Raw genomic sequence first — 26,300 nt, forward strand, 5'->3', positions numbered from 1 at the left:
CGCATTTGCCCTCCATTTAGCCTCCCATGTGCGTGGTGAGCTCTCTGACCTAGCGCTCACTCCCGGTGCCTCCTGGCTCAGTGTTCCTGCCAGTTGCTAGAGACAGAGAGCTTGCAAGCTCTCTGTCCCTAGTGACCACAGTACCCATCGCAACGCCGGGAGGCGTCAGGAAAGGGAACGAGCTATTGCTCAGAGAACTCTCTGTGCACAGGGAGATGTAATGGAGGACGCATGCGCTAAGGACCTACGGTCCCAGCTCTGTAATAAAGGACTGTTGGTGACTGCCGAGTAAAGCTGCTTTTATGAAGATCAAAGCTGCTATAAAGGAGGCAAATGTAATGCTGCATTAAAGTTTTTTTTCATGGATTTAGTTAGTGTATTTTTGCACATAATTCTTTGCCTTATTATAATCCAATGTTAATGGTTTCCCCTACAGATGCTGTTACAATGGGATCTGTCTTTGGTCGCAGCACAGCCTTGAATCTGCAGACCTCTCAGCTCAGCACCCCACAAGATGCATCTTGTACCCACATATTAGTATTTCCTACTTCAGCTACAATCCAGGTTGCTCCTAGTCATTATCCACATGAAGATGGTTTTAATAATGGTGAGTTGCTGAGAGAGATTATGCTTGTCTGTGTGCCATAAGAAATGGGTTGGGGAGAATATTTTGACCATGTCAGCTGCTGATACCCTGCGCATGTTGCATTCACATGTGCACTGGTATTTTGAGGTTGAATTCCAATTTGTAACTTTCTCATAAATAATCTCCCAGACAAGTTATACTCTTTTTCCTCTGCTCTTCTTCTCCCCACCAACTTTGTTTACTACCGTGGGGAGAGGAACGGAGCAGTGGCGTTGGATGTGGCAGGGGTTAAGCAGGTTAGTACTCTGTGGGCTTTTATCATGATAAATGGCTATAAAAAACAGCAGTTCAGACAACCCCTTTAAGTTGATGTACATAATGGGCCTCATTTACTTAGTGTCAGGTTTTTACTAGTAGGAAAAGTTGTTTCAGACTTGCAGGATTCCTCTCTATTTACTATTGGGAAAAGTCAGGAACATTCTCTGACCAGCTTTTTCTAGGTGGAAATTTCCAGCCATTTATCCACAGGATTTTCTGTGAATTCAGTAGTAAATAGGTCGGGTTGTGAAACCATGCCTGTTGTTGGGCTGACCACGCCCCCTTTGCGACATACCACACCCCTTTTTTGGCTTTTCACAGTACAATGTGGATTTTTCTGGCGCAGACATGTCGCCGACTGTCTGCACCAAAATAACCTGACAAAATCTGGTTGGTTTCAGCTTGGTAAATGAGGCCCAATGTCTTCTCTTCTAACTTTGCTTTGTTTTGTTCTTCTGTGATTCCTAAGGACACATCTTCGACTGGTAACACTATACAGTGTCATATTATGCAGGGACACACTTCCAACTAGTAACGCCTAATTGTTAGTTTGTTCTTAAATATTTTGAAGGAATACTTGAGGAATGGTACAATACAGAAAAGCATCTTTAAATTCAACCTAAAAAGTGACGTGCGTATTGAGTTGCAATTTTACAATGAATTGGGTTTATTTAAAAAAAAAAAAAAAAAAAAAATCTGACACTTTGTTTGGTGTCAACCTTTTCCTGTGTTTAGTTTGTGTTCTTGATGATTTTTAGAGCACAATCTAACATTCCAGTTTGTCTGTGTAGAATATAACATGTTAAATAACATGTTAAAAATGCTACTACCTAGCTGTTTTTCATTTGCCCTTCAGAGCAGTTTGCTAAATTAGCCATTACACATTTGTGAATACTTCATTACACGTCGTCCCAGTGTTGTACATAACTGTTAATGGTCCTTTCTCTTTGACATTCCTACAACTAATTGTTCCCATCAAGGAGGTGACCATTAACCTATGTTCTCCATTAATTTGTAGTGTTCATTATACTGATGGAGTGGCTACCATTAGTTTCTATGTATTAGCTTGTTTGGAGATTTTGTTCCCCTCAAGCCTAATAAATAGACAGTTTTGGGGGCATGTTTACATTGATGGTTTCTAAAAATAGCAGCAGTATACACCTGATTAAATATCTTGTTCTAAATGATGGTGAACTATGTTGTTTCAGATGATATGTTTGATCTACCATTCCCGGACATGCCTGACATGGAAAATGACCTAGGAATTTTAATCCAAGGAAATCTACATTCTCCACCTAACTCTTCTCCAGGATCTCCAACAGGCATTGGAGGTGGATCACACTTTCAACATAGTCGGGTATGTTGGGCAAACCACCATCTCTACACCTGCATTTATTAGCATTAATGTGTAAATTGTATAACCCAGGGATGTGAAAATCCTGTCACCCGACACCCGGGACATGCAGTTCTGGGCGCCGGGCAGGTGAATTTTTCATGCATTTAGCCCTGTTTCGGGCAAGCAGGGCCGGACCTGAAAGCCCCCAAAAAGTACGGCAGCGCTAGGGGGTATATAGTGGGCTTGAGCTTCATACTCTGTGGCTGCTGCTAATAGCTGACATGTGGTGTCTAAAGGGACATGTAAATGCTCCCCCCGCCACGCTCCGCAGTGCAATCGCGGGGGATTGATCCACTTTAGAGGTAGCCATGGTGTCCATGGCTCTGTCATTGATAGAGCCTGGCTGGACCAGGTTTTATCAATGGAGTGCAGAGCACACAGATCAATGGAGTTCAATAGAACTGCATTGATCTGTATGAGGAATCTAATGATTCCTTCTTAAAGTCCCCTAAGTGTCAATAAAAAGTTTAATAAAAGCTTAACCCCTTAAGGACCAAGCCCATTTTGACCCTAGATGGGCACTATCAGATAAATACAAAAACTTTTGATATGTTGTAAAGCATCAAAACCTATTGGTTTTGCAATTTCTTTAATTAGAAAATTTCCAGTATTTCATACTGAAAAAGCCAGTCATACAACTGCCCCCCTTCCTGCTTTGGACACATACTAGTCCTGCTGTGTCCATGCATTATCACCTATGTCATGGACACAGTTCATGATTGACAGCTTGTGTCCCGCTACTGTCAGTGAGGACAAGCTGGGAGTTGTAGTTTTGCTAATGCTAGGGGAGATGTGAGCAGACAGCATACTGAGGGAGTGGGCGGAGACCTGCACAGTGAGGCCACGCCCCCTCCATTTGAGAGGAATTCAGACTAGTGAGCTAAGTTAAAAGTGTAATAAAAAAATAATTAAAGGTGCTAGACACATAAAAATTAGATGTACATGGTCAGGATTAGGTATTTAAAAATATTTTTTTGTTGGATCTGACGGGTACGCTTTAAAGGGGTACTCCGCCCCTAGCATCTTATCCCCTATCCAAAGGATAGGGGATAAGATGGCCGGGGTCCCGCTGCTGGGGACGCCCGGGATCGCCACTGCGGCACCCTGCTGTCATTACTGCACAGAGAGAGTTCGCTCTGTGCGTAATGACGGGCGATACAGGGGACGGAGCAGAGTGACGTCATGGCTCCACCCCTCGTGACATCACAGCCCGCCCCCTTAATGTAAGTCTATGGCAGGCGTGATGACCGCCACGCCCCCTCCCATAGACTCGTATTGAGGGTGCGGGCCGCGACATCACGAGGGGCGGAGCCATGACGTAACGATGCTCCGGCCCCTGTATTGTCCGTCATTACGTGCAGAGCGAATTCGCTCTGTGCAGTAATGACAGCGGGGTGCCGCAGCGGCGATCCCGGGCATTCCCAGCAGCGGGACCATGGCGATCTGACATCTTATTCCCTATCCTTTGGATAGGGGATAAGATGTCTAGGGGCGGAGTACCCCTTTAAGGAGCAGGCCAATTTTATTTTTGCGTTTTGTTTTTGCCTCCTCTCCTTCTAAAATCCTTAACTCTTTTTTATATTTCTATCTACAGATAAGGGCTTGTTTTTTGCGTGACCAATTGTACTTTGTAATGAAACATCTCATTTTACCCAAAAATTTATGGCAAGCCCAAATAATTATTTTTTTTTAGGGAGGAAATTTAAATGAAAACCACAATTATGCACACTTTGGAGAGTTTCGTTTTCACACTATACACTTTACGGTAACAATTACATGTGTTCTTTATTCTGTGGGTCAATACGATTAAAATGATACCCATGGCTAGATACTTTTCAATTTTTTTGTACCGCTTAAAAAAAATCTCAAACTTTTTGTACAAAATCAGTAATATAAAATCGCCCTAATTTGACCACCTATAACTTTTAAATTTTTCCGTATATGGGGTGGTATGAGGGCTCCTTTTTTTGCACCGTCATCTGTACTTTTTGATACCACGTTTGCATATATAAAACTTTTCGATCACTTTTTATAAAAAAAAATTTTGAATAAACTGTGACAAGAAAAGCAGCATTTTTTGACTTTTTTGATTTTTCGTTTACGCTGTTCACCCTACGGGATCATTAACTATATATTTTGATAGTTTGGACATTAACGCACGTGGCAATACCAAATATGTTTATAAAAATTACGCTTTTTGGGGGTAAAATGGGAAAAAGGGCCAATTTTCGTTTATATTAGGGAAGGGATTTTTCGGTTTATTTTTTCCCCCCTTTTTTTTTTTTTATTTTTTTTTATTTTTTACATTTTTCAATATTTTTAGACCAGAGCGAGAGACGGCCGCTATTACAGATGTTTGTATCCCCGCGGCAGCGCTGTGGGCAATCCGATCATCTATTTTAACATGCGCATTGCCGCAGATGCAGTGATCTGAGGGGTTAATGGCGGACATCCGTGCGATCGTGGATGTCGCCAATTACGGCGGGTCACTGGCTGCTGATAGCAGCCGGGACCTGCAGTGTATGACGCGAACACAGCTCTGATGCTCGCGGTCATACACAGGACGTAATTGTACGTCCTGGTGCGCTAAGTAACGCCACACCAGGACGTACATTTACGTCCATGGTCGTTAAGGGGTTAAAAGAAACATTAACTCCTTCCATATTAAGTTCAAATCACCCACTTTTTCTATATAAACATGTAAACATAATAAGAATAAACATATTTGGTATCGCCACGTGCGTGATTGTCTGAGCTATTTAAAATATAATATTATATATCCCGAACGGTAAATGACGTATATGTAAAAGAAATGCCCAACCCCAGAATTGCAATTTTTATATCCTCCCAGAAAAAAAAGTAAGAAGCAATTAAGTCAGAGCAATACCAAAATGGTACCGATACAAACAGATTGCAGCGCAAAAAAAATACCCTCATACAGCCTGGTATACAAAAAAAAAGAAAGTTACTGGGGTCAGAAAATGGCAGTTACAAAAAAAATTCTAAAAAGTTCTGAATTAGTACAATGTGACAAACTATACAAATTAAATATTGCTGTAATGAGGTGGACCTTAAGTTTGAAAATAACATGTTTGCTTGACCAACTTTCTACTTTCATTGCCAGTCTGTTCTTTGAGCTGCTTCTCTAGTGTGTACTATGAAAAGGAGATTTGTTTGTACTCACCGTAAAATCTTTCTTGTAGCCTTCATTGAGGGACACCTTACTGATGGGTATATGCTCTTGCCACTAGGAGGCGCTGACACTAGGAAAAAAAAGTCTGCTCCTCCCTGGCAGGAAGTGGCCCACTGGAAGTGAGGTAACTAGTTTTGTCACAAAGCAGTAGGGAAGCCAACCAAGAACATGTCCGAAAGACCCTAGAAAAGAATCTCTGATAAAAAAAAAAAAAAAAACAATCGGATAGGCTCATCCGGACGAAAAGTGAAGAAATGGGTGGGTGCGTTGTCCCCCAATGAAGGCTGCGAGAGAGATTTTACTGTGAGTATAAAAAAAATCTACTTTTGTCTGTCGCTCTTCATTTCGGGACACCTTACTGATGGGACGTACCAAAGCGGTCCCCTCGGGTGGGAAAACAACCATCCGAGAAAAGGAATCCGTCCCGAGACTGAACTCGCGTGTCCAAAAGGCCTGCAGACGAGCCTCCAGGCTAGAGACATACTAGGCCCAGATATTGGGCTCCTGGAAGATCCTCCGTCCACGGGCCATAAAGAGAGACAAGAAAGGTCTGGTGCATGAGAACAAAGACCTAAACAGGTGCAGATCCAAAAAAAACCCTGTCCCAGGGGCCCACCATGAGTACCTGGAAGGCAACAGTAGCTGGACTGGTGTAATCCGGATGACTTGAATGCCCTCTAACTCAGGAGGACATGAACCCCGAATTAAGAAAGGAACGGATCGCCCTGAAGAAGGGCATCCCGGGTACCGGAAAGATCGACATGGAAACTAGAGATGTCTGATTCACCCGGAAGACAAACCCATAGATCAAACAGCCAAGGAACAAGCGGAACACCCTGAAAGGGAACATCCCAGAATACTGGAGTGGCTGACATGGGAAACGGAGGATCCTGAGTCACCTGTAAGACGTATACGTGAAGAGTAAGGAAAACGGACATCCGTGAAAACTCTCCAGACGACAAACTTCCCTGTGGAAACATAAAGTTCAGAACAGAACAATCGGATCACCAAAAGGGATCGTGGAGGAGCCCGGGCTGGATCACTACACACGCCCGAGACCTCAACCATCAACAAGGCCCAAGCACTGGAAGAGCCGCCTGAAAGGAAGGCACGCCCCAGCATCCTAGGACAGAGACCAAGCCAAGGACTAACCGGTCTTGGATCCCAGTGGACCAGAATAAATGTCCCGCCAGAGCAAGAACGGAGGAGGAAACAAAGGAGGACCCAGCCAGGACCCTCAGGTTCTTGGCACAGGAAAGTTACTCTAGAAGACTCTGGTGACGAGTGCAGTACAACTGATAGACAAAAAAGTGAAGAAAGAACACACCCTTCCAGGGAGATTGTGCGAAGGGAGAAGAGGAGCAATGGCAGGACCCAAACTATAGACGGTGGCTAGACCAGCTGTCGCTGGTCATACAGGATAACATAAACTCCTCCAACAAGAGTGTCAAGGCTGTGTGAGCAGCAGTAGATAACCAGAAAAAAAAAGAGAGCCTGGCTGCAAAGGTGGACAGGAAGCACACAAGCCTAGACAGTAAAAAGCCCTGGTTATCTCTCCCAGCAAAAACAAGGGCCCAGCCAGATACCCTACCTATATAGTGGGAACAGAGAGATGGCATCATCTTTGCAACAGAAAAAGGTCAACAAAAATAGTCCCCCTAGAGGAAGGAAAACAAGGTTGGCCGAGATGAAACTCAGGTACTGACCATGTCAAGCACCGGATACCCGTTCCCCTTGTGGAAAGGGAAGTAGCAAGTGCACCAGGCACAGTAGGAGCAGGGAAATGCTGACCCACAGTCACGGGACCAGAACTGGGAGGATGAAGCCCCCAGGACCCAACGATAACCCGTTGCTGTATGGAGGCGCCACTTCGTGTCCCCAGGGAATCCTGCACACTGGAGCTGGGCAAACACACAAGACTTATGGAGAGCCAGTCCTGACAATGACTAAGGCAGCAGAGTAGGTACCTGAGCCACCCTGGACAGAAACCCCGGAGGTACCTGGAGGTATAGGGAGGGGCAGAACCGACTGTCACCCCAGCAGGCACCATGCCAGAACCGAAGTGCTCAATAGAACTGCAGAAATAAAATCCCTAGAAGCCCCGAGGCACACCCCACCGAACAGAAGGAAAGGTGGGCTCTACACTGACAGAGCGGCCTTATCATATGGAGGGACACAGACATGGGTACCTCACGATAGTAGTGGAGTACCAAGACTGCAGACATGAAAGAAACCGCAGACATCAAAGGGACCTGCAGGAAGGGAGGTATGCCTCTAGCAGACCAACATTGCAACCTTAGGAAGGGGAACAGAGTGATTCTGCTGTGGCTGAGAAAGTCCCTTGAGCCTGCAGAAAAAACCCATACCTGATCCCCCAACGGTGCTACACACCAAGACTGCAGGCGCAGAATCAAGAGAAAAAGAATGTATGTGGAGCAGGAAACATGCAGACACCGTTGGCCTTTACAGGAAGAAAAGGTCCCATGAACTCACAGCGACACACTTTTCGGAAGGTCACATGGAAGAGAGCCACCGGGCTGCAGCATCGGCCGAAACGGAGGAGGTGACCTAGTGGACTAGAAAAGCATGCAGACACAGTCTGGCTATGTGGCATAGGGACCATGGCCACGCCGGTCCTGCATACGGAAACACACAGTGAAGTGAGATACCAGCCTTCAGACAGAGTAGCAGGCATGCAGAGAGGGACCTATTAAGGTAGGGAACCCTACAAACCAGTATGTGGTGCATTGTAGAAGGCCCACGGAGCCACCTGAGGTTACTTACTCGGAACTACACCTTGGCAGTGGGTTATACCAGAACCACCGTCCAAGGTATGGAGAGTATGGCAGGTGACCCGACGTAGTAGTAGGCCATGCGGAAAGCCGTCTGGCCAACTGGAATAGGATTCCTGAGAGCACATGGTCACTCCATTCAACCTCCCACAGAAAACTGGGAACTGAAGTACGGCCCATCCAATGGGCGACCTGGTGGCGTAGAAGACCCAACAGACGAAGGACTGTCTGACTGGCATGAATCCCATCTATCTGTATGGACTCTCCTCCAGGACCTTCACCCAGCAGTGAGGTACGGGAAACCTGGCTATGTCCGAGGCAGTCCCGGAGATCAAAGACCGAAGGCAGTGGAAACCGTGCGTACAACAGCCCGGTTGAACAAGAACACCTCCAGGTGCTGGCGAAAAGGGAACAGTAAGAATAACTGTGCCCCTTTTGTCATAGGTGGGAGGGTGAAGAGGCCTAGGAGACATGGATAGAAACCCCCCCCCCCCTTGGAGATAGGGGAAGTCTGAGGAGCTGTGGAATGCATCCCTGTCATCCGTTAAGGTTCGCAGGACATGCTTGGTCAGTTCTTTGTGTATTGCGCACAGCAGTGGGGCACCAGAACTCCAGCCGCAGATACATCAGCCGATGACAGGTGGTGTAGGAAACCATGCAGACCACTGTCTGGCGTACTGGTACGGGTCCATAGTAGACAACAAGTCATTCCGGAGAAGGGGGGGGGGGGGGGGTTTGTATGCTTACCTCAGCCACCACATACTCAACACCCCCCTCCCCCCCCCCCCCCCCGAAGACTTCGACCAGCTAGGGCCACCTGCCTTAAGCCAGCTCAGCGGGCAAATGGGGGATCCGGACCCAGGGTACACCGCCAGGCGAGAATGGGTTAATGGCCCATCCAGCAATGCACCGGGCCCCTAGCTCGCAGGTGGGGGATCAGGCAGCGCCATGCTCCAGTCGCCCCACTTGCCTCCTGCTGACACTAGCTAAAACTGGTTACCTCACTTCCAGTGGGTGGGTATATTCTGCCAGGGAGGAGCTGACATTTCCTAGTGTCAGCGCCTCCTAGTGGCAAGAGCATATACCCATCAGTAAGGTGTCCCCCAATGAACAGTGACCGAGAAATGCAGTTTCACCTTGCGCTCTCCAGCTTTCTGCTTAAAATAGCTTAAGCTGTATCTTATAGGATATCCTAAAACTCTATAGTTTAATTCGAGGGACAAATGTTCAATGTCATCTTTTACTTGCTGCACTTAGATCTGGAGAGCTAGCACAATGTTGTTTATGTACAGTCAAATGCATCATTGGAAAGGTCATTCCAAGGCATACACAAGTGCCTCTACATTTTTTTAATGGCATATTCTGCACTATATAGGTAAAAAAAATGTTCTAGAGATTCTCTGGGAAACTGAACTTATCCGCTATCCACGTAATAGGGGATAAGTGTCTGTCTGATCATAGAGGTCTGCCTGCTGGAACCCCCTTTTTATCTCCTCTATGGGGCCCCGGCTACTTTACGCATGCTCTGTGCTTTACCTGCTCCACCCTCCTAGACAAGCACAAGTGATGAGCCACTCAGGACATCACTGAGTGGGCCGTCACTTTCGGTGTGCTCCAGAAGTTGGGGGTCGGAGCACATCAAGGATTGTTAAATAGCTTTATACAGGAGATCGCAGAGGGTCCCAGCAGTCGGACCCACTATGATCAGACACATATCCAGTTGATTGGGTCTAAGTGTCTTAACCTGTTCAGGACCAATGACATAACGTTATGTCAGGAGTCCGCTCCCGATCTATAACGCGGGGCCACGGTGTGGCCCCGCGTCATAGCGGGTCGGGACCGGCCTCTAACAGACCCGTGGCTAATAGCGCACTATTAACCCTTTAGACGCGGCGTTCAAAGTGAAAGTGAAAGCATGCCGGTTAGCTCAGGGAGCTGTTCGGGATAGCCGCGGCGAAATCGCGGCATCCCGAACAGCTTACATGACAGCTGGAGGATCCCTACCTGCCTCCTCGCTGTCCGATCGCTGAATGACTGCTCAGTGCCTGAGATCCAGGCATGAGCAGTCAAGCGGCAGAATCATCGATCACTGGTTTCCTATGAGAAACCAGTGATCAATGTAAAAGATCAGTGTGTGCAGTGTTATAGGTCCCTATGGGAGCTATAACACTGCAAAAAAAAAGTGAATAAAGATCATTTAACCCCTTCCCTAATAAAAGTTTGAATCACCCCTTTTCCCATAAAAAAAAAAAATGCAGTGTAAATAAACATATATGGTATCGCCGCGTGCGGAAATGTCCGAATTATAAAAATATATCGTTAATTAAACCGCACGGTCAATGGCGTACACGCAAAAAAATTCCAAAGTCCAAAATAGTGCATTTTTGGTCACTTTTTAGATCATGAAAAAATGAATAAAAAGCGATCAATAAGTCCTATCAATGCAAAAATGGTACCGCTAAAAACTTCAGATCACGACGCAAAAAATTAACCCTCATACCGCCCCATACACAGAAAAATAAGTTATAGGGGTCAGAAGATGACCATTTTAAACGTATTAATTTTCCTGCATGTAGTTGATTTTTTCCAGAAGTACGACAAAATCAAACCTATATAAATAGGGTATCATTTGAATCATTTGAACCTACAGAATAAAGGTAAGGTGTCATTTTTACTAAAAAATGTACTACGTAGAAACGGAAGCCCCCAAAAGTTACAAAATGGCGTGTTTTTTTTTTTCAATTTTGTCTCACAATGATTTTTTTCTGTGCTTCGCCGTAGATTTTTGGGCAAAATGACTGACCTCATTACAAAGTAGAATTGGTGGCACAAAAAATAAGCCTTCATATGGATTTTTAGGTGCAAAATTGAAAGTTATGATTTTTTAAAGGCAAGGAGGAAAAATCGAAAATGCAAAAAACGGAAAAACCCTGGGTCCTTAAGGGGTTAAAAGCAGACCGTTTTTCAGTGTGTTCGCTTTCAGTCTGGTATTGCAGGGTGTGTGGTCAGTACAAGATGACATGTTTTGGTATCTTTTTTTATTGTTTTCTCACTTGTGTGTTTTTTTCAATATAGAGTCAAGGAGAGAGGCTTCTTTCTAGGGAAACACCAGAGGAGCTCAAGCAGCAACCTTTGGCTCTTGGCTACTATATATCCACAGCCAAAGCAGAAAACCTGCCTGAATGGTTTTGGTCATCATGCCCACAAGCGCAAAACCAGTGCCCATTATTTTTAAAGGTAATATTCGAAGTGTGTATTTGAGTATGTGTGTGTGTGTGTTTGTGTATGTATTTGTGTGTGTGTATATATATATATATATGTGTGTGTGTGTGTGTGTGTGTGTGTGTGTATATATATAAAATATATATATATATAAAAAAAAAAAATATATAGATATAGATATAGAGAGAGAGAGGGAGTGAGATCTAGATATGTATATATGGGTATGTGTGTGTGTATGTATATATATATATATATATATATATATATATATATATATATATATATATATATATTATATATACAATAAATTATATATATATAAATATAATATATATACATATATATAATATAATTATCATTTTTTATTTTTTTAATGGTTCAAAAACCATGGTCTATCTGAAGGTTTTGGAAACTTTCCAAATTAATCTTATTTACTATAATAAACAAGAAAAAAAATCAGAGCCTGTAAAATAAAATGTCATAGCTTTATAGAAATGGTTTTCCATTGTGTCTTCGTATAAATAACTAGGACTTCTGTTGTTTTACAGGCTTCACTACATCATCATATTTCTATCTCTCAAAATGATGACCTCATACCTGCGCGCAATTCACAACGAGTTCCTCATCCTTTGGATTCCAAAACCACATCAGACGTTTTAAGGTGACTTTCCAAATACAGCAGAATACAAATTGCATACGGTTCAGTTGTCTTCTGTTCTTTATATGCATAATATTGATAGCTAATGGATATTATACCTTCAGTTGTTATAATATGCTTTATTTTGTACTCTAGGTTTGTGCTTGAGCAGTACAACGCCCTCTCATGGTTGACGTGTAACCCAGCTACTCAGGACCGAACGTCATGCCTACCTGTTCACCTCACGGTGCTCACACAAATGTACAACATGGTCATGGACATTCTCTGAATACATTCGTCCTGCCTTGACCAACATTTTGAGTGCCCTGTGATTGCCGTGTGTAAAGTCTGCTGTTGGACCTGTTGCATGGAGGATATGCACTTCATCTGAAACACTTGTTTCTGTGCAACACAAAAATATACACTAAGAAATTGAACAGTACAAGCAAATTCATTCCTCTGACAGTGACAAATACATGGATGGATGTACGCAAGTCAGGGCCTATGTATACCTGCAGAATAATAAATGAGGAGTCAGACTTAAAACTTCACACAAAGCAGCCTGGCAATCCAGCAATAGAACAAAGCAGCCTGCAGCTTTGAAGAAAGAACACAATACATTGACATATTCACTACTAAAATAGACACGATTGATACACACAGTACAGCACTGGAGCAAACCTCACCAGTATACATCGTACAGGTGCAAAAGTCTTTACAGTACCATGTTCAACTCCTTTATTGTATCAGCTTCTCAAAGCACTTCTATACCGCTAAATCAGCTTTCTTTTCTTGTAGCCAGACTAGGCCAACAATATTATGATTTTATACATGTTTTCTATCCAGCTTTATTTTGATTCATGCCCACTGTGTTGATCACTAGTAGCATTCTGACCGTATGGAAAGTTTTGTGCCAAACCTGTCAGTATTCTTCATTCAGTATATGATTATTAGCCAAAAAGCGAAGGCCACATAATACGTTTTTCAGTGTTGATCCCGTGTCAGAAGCTGATCCATTTCTGTTCTTCTTGGAAGTGACAATCAGGTAGCTGTTTTCCTAATGGTGAAAAAACATTCCATGGGCCTTGTATTTGAAGCTACTTCTAAAACTAAAACTTTTTTGCAGTTTTTAATCTTTTAATATCTTCATGCAATTTTAGTAAATCAGATTCCCGTATCACCTACATAATAGGTCTTACCAGACATCCATTGCTGCTCACAACTGTATCACTCTTCAAGGCTTGTTCTCGCGAGCAATTACCTTGCCTTTACGTGATGCACTGCTAGTGCAGTATTTTTGATCAAGCACCCTCAGTGATAAACAAGTACTATGCAGGCATTTGGATCTTTGTTCCTGTTGATAAAATAATCTGCTCGGTACAGAGAAGTTGTTAAATACACATAAAGGCCTAAAAGGCTTGCAAACTATGAAGGTGACCAATTAGTAGTTTTTACGGTGCTATGGAGCAGTAGCTATTTATACAGTTTGTTTTTGTGGTCACTTCAGTGTGTACTGATCTTAAATTATAAGGGTGCATATCACCCCCAATAATACAATATTAGGCCCAAGCTACATCTAGACTTTAGTACAGCAGAACAATCTTTCTCATGATGGGGGTCAAATTGTCCCGATCACAGCATTATATTGTGCCCACATTGAGTTGCCATTGCCATGCAACACAGTAGAGGCAATTCAACGTGGGACTGTAACCACCAGTGAGAATTGATCAAGTGAACCTATATTTTATTTTTTTGTCTAGTCTGAGTAGTTGTATCCTGTCAACTTGCCAAAACTGAAATCCTAGCTGAAGTGGTTTACTTTAATGGAGAAGCTGACACAATACTCTGAAGGTCTCATATTTTGTGCAATCCACACATCTGATCCTTTCTTCAGAAGACTGAGCTCGGTGGCAATCCAATACAAAGCATGAAACATACAGGCAGCTCTTTTCTCAAATCCATATATCCTTTATAGATATTTATGTGTTATTTTTTTTTCATCATCATTTACTATTTAAAGTAGTATTTGGTTTTAGCATGGAGAAAGGCAAGTTAAATGGCTCTTTTATTTAAACGAAGACGCAGAACAAGTTAAGGATGCTCTTGCACAACATCAATAGACATCCATTCTACATTGGAAATGTTATTCTAAATTTGAAAAATTCAGACTTGTAAAGTTTTTGCCAGTTCTGGAAGGAAAAAAAACTGATCTGTGACAAAGATTAAAGAATAATGTATTTGTATATAGAAATATATATCACTTTTTTAAGAAAAATTGTAAAAGTTGTACATTTCTCAATGAACTAATTTTTAAAGCATTTACTGGCTGTGTTTTTCCATTTTATATATAAAATATATAAATATATATAAATATAAATATTATATATACACACATTTACAAATATCTATAAATAGCCGTAAAACTGAATATGGGAAATGAAGCCCTGCCAGAAACACATAAAAGGAGGAAAACTTTTCTGGAGTTCCAAAATAAATTTTAATCTCGCCTCTGGTACCTCTCATTCAGAAAGACTTTGATAAAAAAAATACAAAAAAAAAAAAAAACACAAAACAAAAAAGAAACAATGGAAAAAAACAGAAGTTACGAGTTAAAGGTTCTTCAATATAAATGTGCTTCATATATACCTTGTGAACAAAAGGTCTATACTTTTACACACTTTTTTTAGATGAATAAATTATTGATTTATTGATCTCAGACTTGAGACTTGTTCTTTGAATTTCATCATAATGGTTAGCATTGGCTGTTGAATGTTTACCAGGAAATTGTGAAAGTGGTTTCCCTTTTATTAGACATTTTTCACTTTCCCTTAAACATAGCTCTTTTTTGCTATTGCGGGAAAGTGACTAAGCAATGGTCTGTTTTTGATATTTATTTTTATATTTAATGGGTGAGTGAGTGGGCTTTTTAAAGCCCTGGATTTTTAAACCTTACTATCCAAAGTATGTGGACACTTTACCATCACACCTATATTAGCTTGTTGGATAGTAAAACTGTGGATGGTCATATGAAGTTGGACCCTCTTTTGTGACAGTAACAGGTTCCACTCTTTTGAGTAGGGTTTCAACACATTTTGGAGTGTCTGTGGTAATCTACTTAACCGCCAAATTAATATTGTTCAACTTAGTCAGGTTTATGTTGAAAGAGACTGTTCGCAGTTGAAATTTACTTCAAAGGTAAATAATCGGGCTGAGGGCCAGACACTTAAGGTGCCTCACACCAAACTTCTCAAACTATGTCTTTATGAACCTCAGTTTGTGCACAAGCGCACAGTTCAGCTAGAGCAGAAAAGGCTTTCCCCAACCTTCAAAAGCCTACAGTTACCTTAAATGTCTTTTATCCAGTATCATTAACATTACTCTTCAGTGGAACCTACGCCAAAACATATTTCACTGCTGAACTTTAGGCTGGCTCCAAAACCTCAGAGCCCAACTCATTTGTACATCAAATTTAACTTGACAAAGAATACATTCTCCTAGTAAAGGGGAACTACTGGCCAGGCAGAGACTGGTGACATAGAGGCTTGTATTAGTACATCAGAGTCTTGGGTCCCTTAAGCTCCTGTTATAGTAAAAAGCCTGGATACTACCTACCCATTACATGCTCTATATATATATATATATATATATATATATATATATATATATATATATATATATATATATATATCAGTAACCAATCATATACAGAATTAGCACAATGAACTTTTAGTAAAAAGGTCAGAAATAATTGCAAGTGTGATATCTACTTCTTTTCAGAACATATTGCTAAATACAGTAAAACCTCTCTTAAAGACCACCAGCTTTTCCAGACCAGAATTTGAGATGGATTTTTTGTACCACAATTCATTATGCAGAGTGGTCATTTCATCAAGAAGACAAACCCCATGAAAGACCATTTGCTTATGCAATTTCTATGGTCTTAATTTTTTTGCAGAACTTCTTGCAGTTACATTTCATAATTTCGTATCCCAGCACAGCAGAAAAGGTATATTAAAAGCCTGCGCAAGTAACAAATACCAAATGGAGTAGGAGCAACTTGGTTCATTTCCATCACACGTGAAAAGATGTCCAATATTATTGTCCTTCCACCACTAAATTTGGCAGTAGGCAGCAGCCAGGAGAAGCACCTGGTATTTTGCCATTTCAAGAAACTGCCTCTATGTGTACCCTCTTCTGTAAGTATTATATTCTTAGGTGTGATAAACTTTTTTTTTAGTGCCTTTCAATATTCAGGTTAGCCTGGTTTGTATCTTAGGGTTTCCATATGAATTGTCCCCCAGGCTTATTGTAAGTATTAATGGGGAGGTAGCGGTCATGCATATAGAGTTGGTAAGCATCCGATTGTGACCATTAATTTCAGGTCGGATCATAGCGGTGTTACTCACTATGTACTATCAGCTATCCTGTTTTTTTTTCCAGAGCATTGTGTAGTGAGGACTCACACATACTGATTTTATGTTGTTTTGCTCTAAGTACTACAAGCTATTTTGTACTTTTTACTGCAATTTACTATAGTTATGCTTGAATATATATGTGGGCTGGCATTTTGCCTATCCTGAACAGTATGCAACTTGTAGTCCTTAACGTAGATTTGTTATCTGTACACATCAGTTTATTTTACTACAATCATGTACTTCTTTGTTTAATACTCTTTTTCCCGTGAGGACATCCCCATGTCTATATAACTTATCTGACATGCATCAAAGAAAAAAGCGTATGATAGTTGAGAAAATATCAAATTTTATTGGTACATAAATGTACAACAGACATCTAAAATAATTTAAAGGGGTTCTCCGGTGCTTGGACATCTTATCCCCTTATCCCTATTGGATAGGGGATAAGATGCCTGATCGCGGGAGTCCCGCCGCAGGGGACCCCCGGGATCTTGCACGCGGCACCCCGTTTGTAATCAGTCCCAGGAGTGTGTTCGCTCCGGGTCTGATTACCGACGACCACAGGGCCGACGGCGTGTGACGTCACGCCTCCGCCCCCGTGTGATGTCACGCTCCGCCCTTCAACGCAAGCCTATGCAGTACATTTTTTCGGTAAAAATAACACCTTTTTATTCTGTAGGTCCAGAATAACGTTTTTTAATTTTTTCGCGTATGGGGCAGTATGAGGGCTCATTTTTTGCGCCCTGATCTGAAGTTTTTACCGGTACCATTTTTGTATTGATCTGACTTTTTCACTTTTTCATGATATAAAAAGTGACCAAAAATACACTATTTTGGACTTTGGAATTTTTTTGCATGTACGCCATTGACCGTGTAGCTTAATTAATTATATTTTTATAATTCGGACATTTCCGCACGCAGCGATACCACATGTTTTTAGTTTTTTTATGGGAAAAGGGGAGTGATTCAAACTTTTATTAGGGAAGGGGGTTAAATGATCTTTATTAACTTTTTTTTTTTTTTCACTTTTATTTTGCAATGTTATAGCTCCCATAGGGGGCTATAACACTGCACACACTGATCTTTTACATTGATCAATGGTTTCTCATAGGAAACCATTGATCAATGATTCTGCCGCTTGACTGCTCATGCCTGGATCTCAGGCACTGAGCAGTCATTCGGCGATCGGACACCAGGAGAAAGGTAGCGGGACCCTACAGCTGTCCTACAGCTGTTCGGGATGCTGCAATTTCACTGCGGCGATCCCAAATAGTCCGCTGAGCTATCCGGGGGTAGTTTAATTTCACTTTAGACGCGGCGATCGACTTTAAACGCCACGTCTAAAGGGTTAATAACGGATTGCGGTGCCGCGCTCCATTAGCCATGGGTCCTGGCCATTGTTAGAGGCCGGGCCGTGGCCCTGCATTATAGAACGGGAGTGGACTCGGGCGTTCAGGTACGCCCTTGGTCCTTAAGGGGTTAAATATGTAAACAGATACAACTCCATACTACAAATGTAGGAAAAGGGAGTGGGGGGACTGGTGTGGGCTCAAGGTGCTTCAATAGTGAAAAGGCTAACCAAATTTATATGAAACCCCCAAAGATATAGCCCAAAATAATTATAAAGTGAAATTCGGGGCGGGGCGGGGATACAAAAAAAAACCCAAAATACAGTCAGGTAAAGTAAAATGATGGTTCCCCAGTAACTAACAGTAAAGAGCCAACGAAACAAAGTGCATAAGGGTATTTACCAAGTTGACAAGGTGGAGATATATACCAGACCTCAGTCACCCAACGTTTCAGCACTGAAGGCTTCTTCCGTGGCGTAATCAGTGTGGGTGTGTGGCTACACTTTGTTAGATAACTACCAATCACAAGCAGAGTGTCAGTCCATGTGATCAGGCTAGACTCCGTGCCATTTCTGGGATCGCAAGACATCACCAACTCTTGGGGACTCCCCTTGTTGATACAAAATGAATACAATAATATATGTATATACATACATACATAATACGGTCACTTAGATGCCTATTAACCCATTAAGGACTTGTGGACGTTTTTGTTTTTTCCTCCTCGCCTTCAAAAAATCATAACTCTTATATTTTCATCCACAGACTAGTATGAGGGCTTGTTTTTTGTGCGACTAGTTGTCCCTTGTAATGCCATCACTCACTTTACCATAAAATGTATGACGCAACCAAAAAAATACTATTTGTGTGGGGAAATTCAAAAGAAAACCGCAATTTTGCTAATTTTGGAAGGTTTCATTTTCACGCCGTACAATTTTCAGTAAAAATGACGTGTTCTTTATTGTTTGGGTCAATACGATTAAAATGCTACCCATGATAACATACTTTTCTATTACTGTGGCGCTTAAAAAGAATCGCAAACTGTTTAACTAAATTAGTACATTTAAAATCCCCCTATTTTGAAGACCTATAACTTTTTCATTTTTCCTTATAAGCGGCAGTATGAGGGCTCATTTTTTGTACCGTGATCTGTACTTTTTATTGATACCATATTTGCTTATATAAAACTTTAAATACATTTAAAAAATAAATTTTTTTGGAATGTTATAAAAATATTTTTTTTTTACACTTTTTGAGGGTGAAAATGGGGCAATTTACGTTTTTATTGGGGGAGGGTTTTTTCAAATTATTTTTTTCTTTTTTTTTTTTACTTTTTTTTTTTTACTTTTTTTTTTTACACTTGGGGGACTATTTATAGCAATCGAATTCTGTTCAGTGTTATGTATAGGACACAGCACTGATCAGTATTATCGATCATCTTCTGCTCTGGTCTGCTTGATCACAGACCAGCGCAGAAGACCCGTGAGAGGAAGGAGAGGGGACCTCCGTTTGGCATTCTGGATGATCGCATCGCAGCGGCAGCGCTGGGGTTAAAGCCGGGCTATAATTTTAAACTACTTTTGACATGTTGTGCAGAGATGTCAAAATTTTAAATGGCATCAGGTCCCAGGAGTAAGACCTGTTGAGATTGCATGTTACAGCCAGGTGAGATGCACAACAGCACGAGCATGATTCCTTTGGTGTCAAATAAAATTTTCATTCTGCATAGTCCTATGGAGTGAAGATATCAAATTGGCTGACTGGGGAGTGCAGTGTGTTGCAGCACACTTGGCTTTATCTTGTGATTCCAGTGGGTCTCAGGACTAAGATCAGGTGCGATCTCAACCTTTGCCAGGTCAAAAGTTGTTTAAAGTGACACTGGTTGAGTGTGTCAGGCTCTTTAATTTTTGAGACTTCTGTATTCTAATTCTTCTTCATAGTCATTGAATGGTGGATTCAGTTCTCCACTAGAGCTTAAGTATCTTTTTTTTATTATTTTATTTTTCCCCTCCAGAATTAAGGTTTCAGGTGTTTGTTACACCATGTACCATTATATCGAGCCTTCAAGCTACTAATAAAGGGGTACGCTCTCTCCAAAGGATAGGGGGATAAGATGTCTGATCGCAGGAGTTCCCGCTGCTGGGACTCCCCCGTGATCTCCAGGCCGGTGACTGCGGCATTCAGAACACAGAAGCTTGGAGCTTTTATGTTCATGACGCCATGCCCCCTCTATTCTTGTCTATGGGAGGGGGCATGACGATTAGTTAGTACATAGCAGTCACGCCCCCGCCATTCATGTCTATGCGAGGAGGTGAGACTGCTATGGTCTGTGGTCATTAGTTTTTGCTAATGACAAGTATACTTTATTACCTTCTTGACCCATGGCATACATGTACATCATGGGTCAGGTGGGTGCACATGATGGGGGCCCGCGGGTCGGGTCCACGATATGACCGGGAGAAGTCCGCTGCTATCGGCAGCTGACATTTGCCGGTAATGACGGACATCGGACATCGTGCCGATGTCCTTCATTTAACTGTTTAAATACCGTGATCTATACAGATCACAGCATTTAATGCAGCTATTCCCTGGTGTCTAGTGGTCCCATAGCCCCCCTGCGATGGGTTGCTAGGGAAGCCCAGGGGTCTTAGCGTGTGCTCGGCGTCTTGCCTGGTTCTGATATTGCTTAGGGCTCCCTTTTGGCAGCCTTTAGCAATTGAGCACAGATTTCATAGATCAATATAATGCAATAGCATTACATTGATCTATGTAAGCCATCTGATGATGGCTTGTGATGGGCCCCTAGGGGGGGCAAAAAAGTGTTTGTACAGTGTCTTTAAAATACTGTACAAATATTTAAAAAAAATACACATATTTGGTATTGCCGCGTGCGGAATTGTCCAAACTATTAAATTATGTTTCTGATCCTGCATGGAGAACGGCGCAATCGCCGATTGCTGATTTTTGGTTACATTACATCCCAAAAAAATCTTAATAAAAAGTGATTAAAAAAAGCCAGAACTACACAAAAGTGGTACCGTTAAAAACAGCTCATGGTGCAAAAAAACAAACCCTAACACATCTGTAGGTGGAAAAATTATATGAACATGGTAATGAACAAAGTTATTTTTTTTTTTTTTTCCAAGGTAAAAAAAATTTTTTTTAACCATTAATTGAAACAAACATTTTTCAAGTTTGGAATAATACTGACTAAAGATAAAATGTCAGATTTACCGTATTTTGAACTGTGAAAAAATGATTGCCCTACATAACTGTATAATTGTATGGCACCATAGGGGCTTCCTAAATGCAGCATGCCCCCAGAGCAAAAGTTGCTTCCAAAAAGCCAAAATGTGACTCCTCTTCTGAGACCTGTAGTGCGCCAGCAGAGCACTTTTCACCCCCATATGGGGTGTTTTCTGAATCGGGAGAAATTGGGCTTCAAATTTTGGGGGGTATTTTCTGTTTTAACCCTTTGTAAAAATGTAAAATTTTTGGGAAACCAAGCATTTTAGGTAACTTTTTTTTAATTATTTTTACATATGCAAAAGTCATGAAACCCCTGTGGGGTATTAAGGCTCACTTTTTCCCATGTTACATTCCCCGAGGGGTCTAGTTTCCAAAATGGTATGCCATGTGTTTTTTTTTTTTTTGTTGCTATTTTGACACCCTAGGGGCTTCCTAAAGGTGACATGCCCCCAAAAACCATTTCAGAAAAATGTTCTCTCCAAAATCCCCTTGTCGCTCCTTCCCTTCTGAGCCCTCTACTGCGCCCGCCGAACACTTTACATAGACATATGAGGTATGTGATTACTCGAGAGAAATTGAGTTACAAATGCAATTCAAAATTTTCTCCTTTTACCCCTTGCAAAAATTCAAAAATTGGGTCTACAAGAACATGCAAGTGTAAAAAATGAAGATTTTGAATTTTCTCCATTTTGCTGCTATTCCTGTGAAACACCTAAAGGGTTAAAACACTGACTGAATGTCATTTTGAATACTTTCGGGGGTGCAGTTTTTATAATGGGTTCATCTGTGCAGTATTTCTAATATGAAGACCCTTCAAATCCACTTCAAAACTGAACTGGTCCCTGAAAAATAGCGAGTTTGATAATTTGGTGAAAGATTGGAAAACTGATGCTGAACTTTGAAGCCCTCTGATTAGAGATGAGCGAACTTACAGTAAATTCGATTCGTCACGAACTTCTCGGCTCGGCAGTTGATGACTTTTCCTGCATACATTAGTTAAACTTTCAGGTGCTCCCGTGGGCTGGAAAAGGTGGATACAGTCCTAGGAGACTTTCTTTCCTAGGACTGTATCCACCTTTTCCAGCCCACCGGAGCACCGGAAAGCTGAACTAATTTATGCAGGAAAAGTCAGCAACCGCCGAGCCGAGAAGTTCGTGACGAATCGAATTTACTGTAAGTTCACTCATCTAGACCTCTGATGCCTTCCAAAAGTAAAAACTCATCGGCCCAGATTTATCAAACTGTGAGAGAAAAAGTGGAATGATTTCCCCACAGCAACCAATCACAGCTAAGCTTTCACTTTACCTCAGATCGTTAGCAGAGCTGTGATTGGTTGCTGTGGGAAAATCACTCCACTTTTTCTCTCACAAAATGGGCTTGGTCCTTAAGGGGTTAAGAACGGAGGGCGTATCCGGTGAGCTGCGGTGATCGGACCGGGATGACTGCTGATATCTATCAGCAGGCATCCTGTGGCAATGCCTAGGGGGGTCCTGAGACTCCACCCGGCGATTTGCCACGATCTGGGCCAATCGGGTCACCCAGAAAATAAGAATGATCGGCGCTGTCAGAGACAGCTACGACCATTCTAAAGGATAGGAGTGGGGGCTTTTGCATGGCCGGCTTACCCAGACCGGCGGAGGCAGCATCCTGGAGGAGCAGCGGCAGCAGGAGGAAAAAACTGCACTTTAGTGAAAACATAAATTTTTTTTTTTTTTTCATTTACACATCCGACTTTAACAAAAAGTCGTCAAACACCTATGGGGTGTTAAAGGGGTTCTACGGTGCTTAGACATCTTATCCCCTATCCAAAGGATAGGGGATAAGATGCCTGATCGCGGGAGTCCCGCCGCTGGGGACCCCCGGGATATTGCACGCGGCACCCCGTTTGTAATCAGTCCCCGGAGCGTGTTCGCTCCGGGTCTAATTACCGACGACCACAGGGCCGGCGGCGTCCATTGAGGGGCGGAGCGTGACTTCACACGGGGGCAGAGGCGTTATGTCACACGCCACAGGCCCAGTGGACGTCGGTAATCGGACCCGGAGCGAACATGCTCCGGGGACTGATTACAAACGGGGTGCCGCGTGCAAGATCCCGGGGGTCCCCAGCGACGAGACTCCCGCGATCAGGCATCTTATCCCCTCTAAAAATTCAAAAACTGGGTCTACAAGAACATGGGAGTGTAAAAAATGAAGATTTTAAATTTTCTCCTTCACTTTGCTGCTATTTTTGTGAAACACCTAAAGGGTTAACAAACTTTCTGAATGTCATTTTGAATACTTTGAGGGGTGCAGTTTTTATAATGGGGTTATTTATGGGGTATTTCTAATATGAAGGCCCTTCAAATCCACTTCAAAACTGAACTGGTCCCTGAAATTTCAGATTTTGGAAATGTTGTTAAAAATTGGAAAATTGCTGCTGAACTATGAAGCCCTCTGATGTCCTCCAAAAGTATAAACATGTCAACTTTATGATGCAAACATAATGTAGACATATTGTGTATGTGAATCAATGTATAATTTATTTGGAATATCTGTTTTCCATACAAGCAGAGAGCTTTAAAGTTAGAAAAATGCAAAATTTTCAATTTTTTCATCAAATTTTTGAATTTTTCACCAAGATATGATGCAAGTATCGATGAAAAATTACTACTAACATAAAGTAGAATATGTCATGAAAAAACAATCTCGTAATCAAAATGAAACGTAAAAGCACCCCAGAGTTATTATTACTTAAAGTGACAGTGGTCAGAATTGCAAAAAATGCTCCCGTCATTAGGGTTAGAATGGGTTGTGCCCCAAGGGGTTAGAGAGTACCTATTATATCCCACAAAAGCAAAATATTATGTTACTCAGTAACTAATCCTGATAATGTGCATATAATTACATTTACATTTTTGTCTAGCACCTATATTTTTCTCACAAATAACATATGTCACTTCCTATGTTTATCCTCCTGTGCTTTGGAGGGGGCGGGTCCTCGCTCATGACTCATCTTCCTCCTTGAACCTGCTGTGCTGTGAGCACAGAGGAGGGCCCGCCTTCACTTGGACAATGATGATGATCTAGCCAGACAGGATTACATTCTGGATGGAATGGGCCATGATTTATAAGCCATGATTTCTAGAAAACGAAAATACATTTTTCTTACTGAAGTATTTTAGAAAGGCTAATGTTTTGCCAAAATGAGCAAGGTATAAAAAGTTTTTGAATCTGAAATGTGAGTATATACCTGTTCAAACAAAACTTCAATTACCTTCCTGCAGTGCACCCTATCTACTTGTGACCTGCTGCTACCAAAATGAAGGTTTTGCAGTGGCCTAGTCAAAGACCGGACCGGAATCTGATTTAGATGCTGTGGCATGACTTTTAAAAGGCAGTTCATGCTTGAAAACCCTCCAATGTGACTAAATTAAAACAATTCTGCATAGGCACGTGGGCCAGAATTCATCCACAGATGTGAAAGACTCTTTGCCAGTTATCACAAACACCTGATTGTAGTTGTTGCTGCTGAGGATGACACAGCCAGTTATTAGGTTTAGGGGGCAAATACTTAGCTTTTTCCCATAATAATTGTATTGATCACATAAAAACAGCATTTTGTGTTTATTAGGGTTATTGCATAATATTTAAGTTTGTTTGATGATCTGACACATTTAAAATGGTTATCCAACATATATATTTGCTGCCCCCAGCACCTGATGTAAAATCCAGGCACTTCCACGTTCATGGATGCCAGGGCGGTGAGCCTGAAACTACATTTTCCATAATTCAAAGGTATGACTGTCTGCTAGCAACTGCCCTGCCTGTCTTTTCCTCAGCTTCAATTAACAGAATACCCTCCCTCCTATGACTCACACACACCCAGTACTCCTAGTATGTTGGAGGGGGCATACTCCTAGCTCATTTTCCTACTTCCACCCCCCCCCCCCCCCCCCTGTACAGAGTCTGCTGTGTTATACCAGTGTTTCCCAAACAGTGTGGGCAGTATCACACATAATATACATAGATACACTGTTGTAAAGTCAATTTTACACATACTAGGCTGCAGGCAGTATCTTACATATTATGAATTCAGGTAGAAGAAACAGACATGGTCGCACACCTACAATCTTGTATAATAATCTAATTGCTTCTCAGCATAATATCAAAAACTAACAGGTAGTTAGTATACATTTTTGATCAAAAAGTACAAGCCCACTCGCCATGTGAAGGCCACCTATTTAGAGTGGGTCCCTAACATCCCCAGCATAAAATGGCGCAGCACCGGGCGGCGACCACCACCGCCGCGACACCAGTGACCACTGGGGGGGGGGGGGCGAAGGGTAACGACCCACCGGCAGAGCGGCCCCAATGCCACTCAAACCAGTCTATGGGCCGCAACCCCCCCCCCCCACAGACACGGCGCCACGGCGGCAACAGACTCCGCACCAGTGTGAACAAGGTTTTACAGCACACCCACCATGCTCTCCCAGTCAGACTGGGAGGCTGCCAGGAAAGAAATGACCCTTGTGTAGCTAACTACTACTTATATAGGGTTGGGCTGAGGGGGTGGAGAAGAGTGCCGTTCAAACAAAAAAAAAGAGGGGATAGAAAACACAATGCGAATTCAGGTAGAAAAAACAGGCATGGTCGCACATCTACATATTATATTTAGATACTTACCTATATATACTTATATTTAGATACTTACTGAGAACTCTGCCTTCATGGTCCTATAGCTGCTGCTAGAGCTGAGCAGATCATGTGTTTAGGGAGCAGTGAATATGGCTGTAGTGATGCCATCCTATGATGTCCCGGGCTCAAAAGGGCCACCGCATCTGAGAATAATGGGCCTGACATGCTAATTTAAACTGAACTGTTCTCTGCTTCCTGCACAGAGGAAAACAGTGAATTTCACCACTATCTAAGCATGCAACTAGGTACTAACAATGACCAATATGATATATATATATATATATATATATATATATATGTATTTATTTAATGTTGCAGTTATAACGATAAGAAAAATATATTTTCAGATTGTCCCTTACGACAGCACCACATGAGATTTCCCCCTATCTGCATAGGAACAAGAAGCACAAGAGAGGTTAAAAGGCCCCTCCCTCCATACCCCCTCAGTGTTTCCTGTTCCTATAAAGCA

At 42.1% G+C, this 26,300-nt stretch overlaps 1 protein-coding gene across 1 annotated transcript in view; it reads left to right on the forward strand.

Moving 5' to 3' along the window:
* Nucleotides 1-14,838, forward strand: part of MED13L (mediator complex subunit 13L) — a 154,533-nt gene extending 139,695 nt beyond the window's left edge. Inside the window, 5 exon segments of the mRNA XM_056518010.1 lie at nucleotides 437-607; nucleotides 2,113-2,261; nucleotides 11,361-11,522; nucleotides 12,056-12,168; nucleotides 12,301-14,838. Coding sequence (XP_056373985.1) covers nucleotides 437-607; nucleotides 2,113-2,261; nucleotides 11,361-11,522; nucleotides 12,056-12,168; nucleotides 12,301-12,433 — 728 coding nt within the window. The 3' untranslated portion in view covers nucleotides 12,434-14,838.
* Nucleotides 14,839-26,300: the final 11,462 nt, after the last annotated feature.

The sequence above is a fragment of the Hyla sarda genome, chromosome 1 (genome assembly GCF_029499605.1).
Source record: "Hyla sarda isolate aHylSar1 chromosome 1, aHylSar1.hap1, whole genome shotgun sequence".
In the NCBI taxonomy this organism is placed as follows: Eukaryota; Metazoa; Chordata; class Amphibia; order Anura; family Hylidae; genus Hyla; species Hyla sarda.